We start from the raw sequence: 10864 nt of genomic DNA, 5'->3' as shown, positions 1-10864 counted from the left end.
CAATATTCCTTCTCGCCATACCTGGTTTACTCATCATTGCTTTGTTATACTCATAGTTGCTCTAAATAGATTACTCAAACTAATCTTTGACAACAATCATCTCTAATGGATGCTGAATTTCCATTATCTGAATTCATTTGTTCATATTTTTTTTTTAACTTTGTTGGATATCTTGAAATGTGGGGTTTTTATTATGTCGATTGAGTAGGGTTTCTTTTAACCTGAATTCTTTTTACAAACGTCATTTCTGTTTCTGAAGAACAAAAATGCGTTCTCAAAAAACATTTTGCCAAACGTCTCTATTACTCCCGAAGTGTAAGAAATAAAATTCTTGTTCTAGCACAATAATTTCTAAAAGAACAAGAACAGGTGGGAGCATTACCAAACAGGGCCTAAGGGGCTAACTCTGCTTTTGCCATAGAAAAAGAAGAAAATAATGAAAAAAGGGCAAAGCTCCTGTTCATCTCAGAAAAGAATGATGAAGAGGTGAAGCCCTTGTTCTTGTTTAAAAAAAATGCAAGAAAAAAATACTTGAAAATGATGAACGTCCCTATTATTGCTTCAAAAAACATAAAGAAAAGCAATGTTTTTGAACCACCAATGATTTGGATGATCAGACTGTTCAGCCCAGGAACCGTCCAGGCAACCGATTCTGTTTCACCCTTAACTTGTTCCTTGGCCAAAAATCGTTGACTTGGTCAGCTACCCATTGGCCTAGGTGGTTGAACCGTCGACCCAGACAACAGTTTTTTATCATTATTTATTTTAATTATTTTTTATTTTTTAAATTAAAATGGGCCATTCAAGCCAGATGATCGAACTGCTGACCCAAAAACGGATGGCCAAAACAGCTCTGGTTCCGAGTCAGTTTTTAAAACATTGAAGAAAAGAATCAAATGAAGAACAAGAGCGGAGTCCCTATTTTTCTTCCAAAAATGAAAGGAAAAAAATTCAGAAACTTAAAGAAGAGAGAATTATTTCCTATCCGAAAAAAGAAGGCGCTGATCTGATCCTCTATTTCTATTCTAGAAGAAGTCATACCTATGTTCGACTAGTGTTACTTGTTTACAAGATGAAGTCATAATTTCAATTGCTCTAAGTATTCACCCTTCAAGTCTTTGAAGTCTTTGAAATCTTTCAAGTCCTTTTTTAAAGAGAATTATTTCCTAACAAATGCATGTTGATTTATGAAGTAATAAAAGGAATGTTACACTGTATCATTGCCTATGCCATTTGAGCACAAAATGTAAAATATAAAAATATTATAAGTTTAATACCGCTTCTCACGCTTTGGCAAGGGAAGGACTTCATGAGCAAGGTTTAGTCTGCTGGCTGTTGTAGCTGAACCGCTGTTTCTTCGTAAATCAACGAATTCTCAGGTTATCTCATCAAAAAAAGCACGATCAAAAAAAAAAAATTTGCTCACCATAACTTTTTTGCATTTTTCTCAACTCCCCGTGATTTTTCAAAACCTCCAGAGAGCCCCTCCTTAAGTCCTTAGTTCACTAATCACTATTAGTGATTATTAAAAATTGTCCACATAAGCATTTGAATATTTTACCATGTCAAATTGCCCCTGAATGGCTTGTCAAGCTTAAAATATAATTCGAGATCGATTTCCATCAGGGCAAACCCGTATCCATACTGTTCCAACTGCCTTTTGTGGGAATATTTCCCTATAAAATAAAGCACATAAGCAGGGAGATATTCTCAATGCAAGACTGTAAAGGCTGCTCAAATGGGCTTTGCCCTGACTGAAGCTGAACTCGTTATTCATGATGACACCAAAAAACTACACGGAATGTGAGTTTTGAACAATAAAACTAACTGATAACTGATAAGGAGGGCTCTTTCGAGGTTTTGAAAAGTTATGATGAGTTTAATAGAAAAAGGAAAAAAATTATGGTGAGCTTTAAAGAAAAAATACCCCCCCCCCCAAAAAAAAAAAAAAAAAAAGACAAGTTCCAACTGCAATAATATTAGAAGCAGACGAAATGGAGGCAATACTGCCTCTTTTTAGGTGGTTGTAACCACCTGCAGCAAGAAACTTTGAATGAGCTTTGAACCTTGCAGCTCTTGTAAACAACAGGAAAAAAGGAATATAACATACAGTAACCAGACTTGGTTCAATTCAATACCCTATTAACAGTAATTCCACTCATGTCTGGCTGCAACTTCTTTATGTAGTACTTCGATCCACGGGAAAGATTTATCTTCCCCCTCCTTGCTTCAGGGATGGACTCGATGGAACACTCGGAGAAACCACGCCTCACAAACCTGTAAAATAGTTTTTCCATCAGTCAAGTGCCTCAGAATAACATTGATAATCACAAATGGGCAATAAGAAGATAATAGCACCAATTCTTTGAACGACAGAGTAATATCCATTGACGCCAAATATGTTTGACTGAGGTTCAACTACAACCATTCATGTCAGACGAAGCATCATTTAGAATGTATGATTCACTAAAGTTTGTATATTAACAATTATAGCGTGATAGGAACATGCATTGACAAAAGGACCATCCTAAGATGATCTGGCTATGGAGTCAGGGATTAAAAATCCTTTTTAGAAATTGAGAAACACCCTATGCGTTGAATATCAGATTATTCTATATCTTTATGTAATGAAAAGGGAAAATTCCCTATTAGTACCCTGTACTTTAGTCCCCGAACTATAAAATGCAACAGTACCCAAACTTTTAAAACGTGACAATCCAGTACCTGCCGTTAACTATCTGTTCCAGCCATTAAGTGGCATTTGAAAAAGATGCAAATGCCCTTCAAGTGTTATTTAATTTTCTTTATCAACCATCTAAACATTGACAAAAAATTAACAGTCCCAAATCTTTGTCTTCTCCATTCAAGAAAATTGGGGTCACGTTTGAGTGGGTATTCTCGTGACCCCAACTTTCTTGAATGAAGAGGCAAGGATTTGAGACTTACTTTTTTGTCAACGTTTGGATGGTTGATAAAGAAAATTCAATGACACTCGAAGGGCATTTGTGTCCTTTTCAAATGCCACTTAACAGCTAGTTAACAACAGGTACTGGATCATGTTTTGAAAGTTTGGGTACTGAATTGTCGCATTTTAAAGTTCGGGGACCAAAGTGGCAATAGGCCCAAAGTACAGGGTACGGGAATTTTCCCTAATAAAAATGATGATGTCAAGAATTTTTTAAGCTGTCATCTTAGAATGCATTTAGCGTCTGCATAGATGGAAAATTGATTATTAGCAAACGTGAACGTGTCATGGTAACAGTAATAATGAGATAAAAAGTTGAACAACTTCGTATTGAAACTGGAAACAAAGTGTATTGTATTTAGCTTTTTCCTGAAAGAGGTTAATAATAGCTTTTCCTGGGCATTTTGAAATGTTTTTTTTTCTCCAGAACAAATTAAACACCAACAGTATGTGTATGAATCCTGATTTTTTTATCAGCAACAGAAGAAGACTTTATTAATTAAAAGAGGTAGAATTAAAAGAATCTTCTTCTGTTGCTGGTAAAAAAAACAGGATTTATAAACATACGGTCAGTGTTTAATTTGTTCTGGAGAAAAAAAAAATCAGACAAAAAAAAAATTTAAGAATCTAATTTGCCTCATGACCAAACAAAAGGTGCCTCATAAGTCATAACCAGACATAACATATAATCACTTAAATTTGTAATTGTTAGGGACCACATACCAATCAGCAGTTCGGGTTGTAAGTAGGAAAAGCTTCTCCAGTTGAAGACATAATGCTTTCTTTTCAATGTAGTCTGCAGGAATTATGAAACACACCTTAGTAAAACATTGAAAATGCTAACGAAAGCTAATTACATAGGGCAAGTAGTGCGATCATTTGTGCAGTAACCAACAAGCAAAGCATTTTAAAAGGCAGTTAGAACCGATTAAACCAAAGAAATCGCCCACTAAATCTTTTACCAATAGGTGCCCATTATGATATCATTCCCTGTTGATTCTTTTTACTGTGGATCAATGAAGAAATGCATGGATAATTTTAGAAATTGACAAAGTGATGCAACACCCCAAAACTGTGTTTTTGGGGTGTGGTTTTAATGTATGAAGTAGGGATTTTCATATTTGATTTCAAACCAACCAAACCGGCCTGACCCAACCTGATTTGGTTGGTTTTTCAACACAACCAGTTGGTTTCGGTTTGTGTAGGTAAATAAACCAATAATTCAGTTTGGTTTCGGTTTTCATGTGTGAAAACCGAAACTGAACCGAGTTAGCTACTTTCTAACTTTTTAGTCTTCCCTAATCCAGTAATCCCTAATTCCCTATCCTAGTTTCTACTTTCTAATTAGCTACTTATCTTTAACATAAAAAAAAACAATAAAATATTAGCTAAATGGGAATTAATTTTGTCTTTGGGATTGTTTTTCTTTTTTGAGTTGGAAACTTTACACCAAATAGGAAACATTGAATATGGGGGAAAAGACATAATTTGAGTCAATGGAGTCTTGGAGAGTGTACACGTTGGTGTCTTGCAATTCTGGAAAGAGTCAAAGAGAGGTTCTACTCTCTAAGGCATGCTTTTCCACCAAATAGGAGTCCTAGAGTTTTGAATCTTGATTTCTCTTTGGCTCTTCTAAATTCCAACCTTCATCCTCGCCTGATCCGCCTCAAGCACTCTCAAGGCTTCTTTCAAGTTTCATCCACCACCATTATAACTAAAAGTACAGTTGTTTTCCTCCCCTCTTCTCAACTCTCATTCTCTCAAGTCTCAACTTCTCAAGACTCAAGCATCACATTCACAGGTTAGTATTTTGTTTTTTTATTTAATATTTTTAAATTTTAATGCATGTTAAAAGTTGAATCATTCAGATTTCAGATTGCATCACAAGCCCATTGGTCTTATGAGTATCTATGAATGCCAAATGGCAAATGCAGCCTTAATCATGGTGTGTAATGGCCCAAAAATCAAACTTCAACTGAGACTTCCAGTTCTGGAATGCATTGGACCAAGTTGCATTGATAAACTGACCGATTAAACCGATAAACAGACCCAAACGACCCTTCATGTTTGGGTTGGTTTTGCTACTCTATTTATGGTCAGATTTACTGTAGGTTCTACAAAATTTCCAATCTTAAGCATAAGCAAAATAGACAATACAGTAGAAAGTTGCAACCATTGTTTCGAAAACCGGACCGGCCTAGACAGTCAAACCGTTTGACCCAGAAAACAGTCATATCTCCGGGTCCGGTTTTCAACTAAACCACCTTTTTTAAAAAACCGTTGAATTAGTCAAAAAACCACTAAATTGTTCAACCTGGGCAGTGGTTTACAATTTAATAAAATATTTGTTATTTAATTTTTATTTTTTTAAGAGAGCATTTACAGAGAGGAGATCGAGAAATGAGGGAAGGATTGAAATTAGATCTCAGATCTGAAATCACTACTGTGTGTGTGAGAGAGAGAGAGAGAGAGAGAGTGAGAAATTTGCAAGATCTGAGATCAGATCTACGGTTGCCACTGCTCTGTTACCGTCGCCGTTGCTCTGCTACTGTTGTCATCGCCACCGCCACTGCTCTCTTCCTCCTCTTCTTCCTTTCTTTTCTTTCCTTTTCTTTCTTCCCTTTCCTTTCTTTCTCTTCTTTCCTTTCCCAGCCAACAGCCACTTCTCTCTTTTCTCATAAAATGAGTAATGAAACATATATGTATCTCTTACCCTAATAGGTCAAATAGATCGACCCACCCAAACAGTTTGACCCGGATGATCGAACTGCTGACCCAGAAACCGGTGGTCAAAGTGGTTTCATTTCCAGGTCAGTTTTTAAAACCTTGATTGCAACAGTTAACCAGTTTGCGTTGCAGCTCAAAATATATCCTCTTGGCTTCTCCAGGGAGTAAAAGGAAAAACATGCAAAATGTTTTGTATGCTGATGATAATATTCAAAAGATACAAGGAAAAAAAAAACACAAACTAGAAACAAGGCTCAAATCTTCAACATGATACACCCCATACCAGGTGCATCATATCATATCAGCATGTCACTGATACACGATTTTAGGATCCTTTGGGATCAAAACCCATTTCAGGGGGTAGGCAGGCCTTAGGCCATCCCCCTGAACAGGTTTTGGTAAAAAAAAAATGAAACGTGGGGTTTGAAGTACCAATACAGTAATTCACCTCTTCCTCCATATCGGGGTCTATCAATACTTTGAACCTATTTTATGAATAACGAAAAAGATTCATTAAAGAAGCTGAAAATAGTACAGGAATTCAGTCATCCCAGAGATAGAGGTGTAAATCGAGCCATACTGGGCCGGCACGACACGGCCCACATGCAGCCGAGCTGGGCCATGCTTCCCTCCCATGGGATAATTTGGGGGGTCGGCCCAGAACAGCCCACGGCCCGATCCTGCACAGGCCTGTGCTGTGCCATGGGCTTGGGCTGTGCCAAGTGGGGCTATGGGTTGGGCCTTGGGCCTGGGCTGAACCGGGCCAAAAAGGCCCCGACTTTTTTGTTGTTTTTTAATTTTTTCTAAGTAAAACTAAAATACTTAACTTTCCTTTGGGAACAAATTGAAAAAAAAAATCTAACAAAGAAATGAAAAAAAAATACTTACCAAAATACAAAATGGACAACAAATTGGAAAAATATAGGAATTTTATTTCATTTAAAATATAAAAAATTACAAATTAAAAATAAAAAATACATTGTTGAAAAAATAATAAATAATTTAAATAAAATTGAAAAAATTACTCCATCTCATTGGCTTTAATCATATGCTTCATTAGGTGTAGTAGTGTCATGCCCTCCTTTGTCATGTAATTTATCCTCAGCATCCAACAAATCTTTAAAGTAGATGTCTTTTTCTTGTTTCATGGAAGAACAAATGTCTATCCAAGTGACCAGTACCACCTTTGCTACTAAAGCTAAAGGCAATCCTACATTTTTGGCAAACGACTCTTTTTCCCTTCCCCTCAATCTCCTCTATTTTAAATATTTTCCAAATCGGGCTAGTGAACTTTATGTTGGGGAATTGGTTTCAGGAGGAGGAGCCAGCCTTTTTTTAATTCTAAAAAAATAAAAAATAATTTAATTGCACTTACCCAGATGGTCAGATTACCGGTACAGAATCTCAACTTGATTTCAATGGTTGAAGCCTCAAAGCCTCCTCCTAAATTGCTAAGTGTAGTACGAGACTATATGATATAAGAAACTGAGAGAGTATGAGAATTGAGAAGAAAATTGCTGAATTGGTGTGATGAGACTGGTGGAGGATATGGCTATTTATAAGAATTGAAAATAATTCAATTGCCCAAAATACCTTAAAAACTAGTCATTTTTTAGTTGTTAGAAGGGTATTTTGGTCATTATAAAGTCATTTATCACTTTACCCAAATGCCCCCAAAGTTTCGAACTAGCTGTTACATAGGATATAGCTGTTGGAGGGGCATTATTGTCTTTTTATCCCCCCAAAGCCAAAATACATAAATACCCCCTTATATAGCTGTTTATAAGCTTATAGCTGTTGATTGAGGGGGTATTTCTGTAAAAACCCCCTAAAAAAGCTGAAACTAGCTGTTGGGGGGTCCCCCAAGGGTCCCAACGGCTAGTACTTTCTCAGGCGGGCTGCACTTGTGACGCAACGTGGAAGCAATGAGAACCGGAGCTGGCTATGCAAGCACCGGGCATTCGCTAGCACCTAGCGAATAACACGATTTCTCTAGGAGAGAGAAAAGGTGGCGAAAATAGGAAGAAGAGAACTTGAAGAAATTCTGAAATCTGAAGTATGAAATTGATGAATAACTTTGGGAAAATAGCAGTATTTATAATACATTTGGGAATTGTAAAAGAACTAGGAAAGAACATGAATCTTGATCTTCTTCTTGGGCTGTCTTGATAAGGTCGAACCCTCTTGGAATTCTTGGGCTTGATCTTCCACCATCCGATCTCCCTTGATCTTCTCCATGCATGAATTTTGGATTATCTAGAATTCTTGAGTTTTGATAATTCTTGAATTCTTGAATTATCTTGGAAGAGTCTTGATAAGCTTGGATTCTTGATAAGCCTTGGAGTCTTGGAAGAGTCTTGATGGATCTTGAATTATCCTTCCTTGGCTTATCTTGGACTCTTAACCTTATCCTAGGAGCTGCCGCCCCTAGGAGTGAGATGGGCCTTGGGATGGGCCTCCATCATTCTCCCCCACTTGGAGAGGACTCGACCCCAAGTCGTGACGAGGATAGGCAAGTGTTATCTCTGGCAGGTACCGGTGAAGGTCAGCAACGTTAAAGGTCTTGGATATACCCATATGATCTGGTAGGTCCACTACATAGGCATTATCATTAATCTTCTTCACAATCTTGTATGGACCATACTTCCGAGGCTTCAACTTGTTGTAGGTACCTACGGGAATTCTTTCCTTCCTTAAGAAGACCATAACCTCATCACCTACATCAAACACTTGAGGTCGGCGGTGCTTGTCTGCGGCCATCTTGTACTTGGCGTTGGATTGCTCTAGCTTCTGCTTCACGGCGTCTTGGACGGACCGGATTTGTTCTGCCATCTGCTCTGCTGAGATACTGGCGCTGGGTACCTTGGGTAGTTTCACTAAATCCAGTGCATGGTTAGGGACCTTCATGTACACGATGGAGAATGGGGATCTGCCTGTAGAACTATGCACTGCATTGTTATAGGCAAACTCAGCCTGGGCTATGGCGAAATCCCACTGTTTCGGCCGTTCCCGGCATATGCTGCGAATTAAATTTCCTAAGGTTCGATTTACCACTTCTGTTTGTCCATCTGTCTGCGGATGGGCTGTACTGCTGAAATTAAGTGATGAATCGAACAACCTCCACAGGGTCATCCAAAAGTGACTGAGGAACCGTGTGTCACGATCTGAAGTGATGGTCTTGGGTACCCCATGTAAGCGAACAATCTCCCTGAAAAATAACTTGGCTGTTGCGGATGCATCTGCTGTTTTCTTGCATGGGAGGAAGTGAGCCATTTTTGAGAACCTATCAACCACCACGAAGACGGAGTCCATGTTCCTCTGGGTCTTTGGCAAGCCTAGCACAAAGTCCATGGACAAGTCTTCCCATATAGCAGTAGGAACAGGCAGGGGCATGTAGAGACCTGTGTTCTGGGTTTGTCCCTTAGCTGTCTGACAAACATAGCACCTGCTTACGATGGTAGAGACGTCCCTTCTCAATTTCGGCCAATAATATCGCCCCTTAACAGCTTCTATTGTTTTGTCTCTTCCCAAGTGTCCTGCTAGTCCACCCCCATGCAAATCCCTGATGATCTTTTCGCGGAGGGAGGTGCAAGGGATACACAACTGTTCCCCTTTCATAAGGAACCCGTCATAAATAAAGAAGTCTTCTGCTGACTGCTTATTCACACATTTCTCCCATACCTATTGGAAGTCTTCATCTTGGGCATATAAGTCTCTTAGGCACTCAAAACCCACAATTTCAACGCTGAGGGTCTTGATGAGAGCTACACGCCTACTAAGTGCATCAGCCACTTTATTTTGCTGTCCTGTCTTATACACAATTTTATATGGGAACTTGTCTAGGAAAGCAGACCATCTGGCATGTAAATCACTCCTTAATTGCTTTTGCCCACTAAGATATTTTAGGGCCTGGTGGTCAGTATAGAGAACAAATTCTTTTGCAATTAAATAGTGTTCCCATGTTTTCAAGGCTCTTATCACAACATAAAATTCCTTGTCATAGGTAGACCACTTTCTCCTGGCTTCACATAATTTTTCACTAAAGAAAGCAATGGGCCTTTTCTCTTGGGACAATACAGCCCCTATGCCAACTCCACTGGCGTCACATTCAACTTCAAATAATTTGTTGAAGTCTGGTAAGGCAAGAACAGAAGCAGTACATAACCTTTCTTTTATAAGAGCAAAACTTTGCTCTTGTTCTTCCCCCCATTGAAATTTCCCCTTTTTCAAGCATTCAGTAATGGGAGCCATGATACTACTAAAATTTTTAATAAAACGCCTATAGAAGGTTGCCAACCCATGAAATCGCCTGACATCTGTGACAGTGGATGGGGCCGGCCACTCCCTAATGGCTTTCACCTTTTCCTCATCTACTTTCACACCATCCTTGCTTATAATAAATCCCAGGAATAATAAATTATCATTCATAAAGATGCATTTCTTCAAATTAGCATATAATTTATTTTCCCTCAATGTTTTCAGGACCTCCCTTATATGTCCCACATGCTCAGTGATAGATTCACTGTATATCAAAATATCATCAAAATAGACTACCACAAATTTACCAATGAGGGGCGCAATACCTGGTTCATCAGCCTCATGAAAGTGCTGGGTGCGTTGGTTAGTCCAAAGGGCATGACCAACCACTCGAACAAGCCATCTCTAGTCTTGAAGGCTGTCTTCCATTCATCTCCGGGGCGGATCCTGATTTGATGATATCCACTCCTGAGATCTATTTTTGAGAAAACTACAGCCCCGCTTAGTTGGTCCAGCATGTCGTCCAGCCTAGGAATGGGAAATTTGTACCCAATGGTGATCTTGTTAATGGCCCTGCTGTCGACACACATTCTCCAACTACCATCCTTCTTAGGTGTTAATAAGGCAGGTACTGCACAAGGACTCATGCTGATTTGAATGTGTCCCTTTTTCAATAATTCTTCTACCTTTTCTCGTAAAATTTCATTCTCCTTGGGACTCATCCTGTAATGTGGGAGGTTAGGTAGACTAGCACCTGGAACAAAATCAATACGGTGTTGTATATCTCTCATGGGAGGGAGTTCATTTGGTAACTCCTCTGGAACTACATCATTAAATTCATCCAGTAGTCCATGTATTTCAGCTAGAATTGTATTTTTATCATTAACATCTTCTCCTTTTACAACTAACAAATGT

General features: G+C 38.6%; 1 protein-coding gene across 1 annotated transcript in view; it reads right to left on the bottom strand.

Annotated features, from left to right (window-relative positions):
- Positions 1-1979: 1979 nt before the first annotated feature.
- Positions 1980-10864, bottom strand: part of LOC104608575 (putative amino-acid acetyltransferase NAGS1, chloroplastic) — a 28487-nt gene continuing 19602 nt past the window's right edge. Inside the window, exons 9-10 of the mRNA XM_010274627.3 lie at positions 3689-3761; positions 1980-2277 (exon numbers count right to left, since the gene is read on the bottom strand). Of these exons, the coding sequence (XP_010272929.1) occupies positions 2127-2277; positions 3689-3761 (224 nt within the window). The 3' untranslated portion in view covers positions 1980-2126. The remainder of the gene's footprint in view (positions 2278-3688; positions 3762-10864) is intronic.

Source organism: Nelumbo nucifera, chromosome 5 (assembly GCF_055504915.1).
Source record: "Nelumbo nucifera cultivar China Antique chromosome 5, China Antique-T2T, whole genome shotgun sequence".
NCBI lineage: Eukaryota > Viridiplantae > Streptophyta > Magnoliopsida > Proteales > Nelumbonaceae > Nelumbo > Nelumbo nucifera.
The sequence above is the reverse complement of the archived record's forward strand: the minus strand, read 5'-3'. Positions and strand labels throughout refer to the sequence as shown.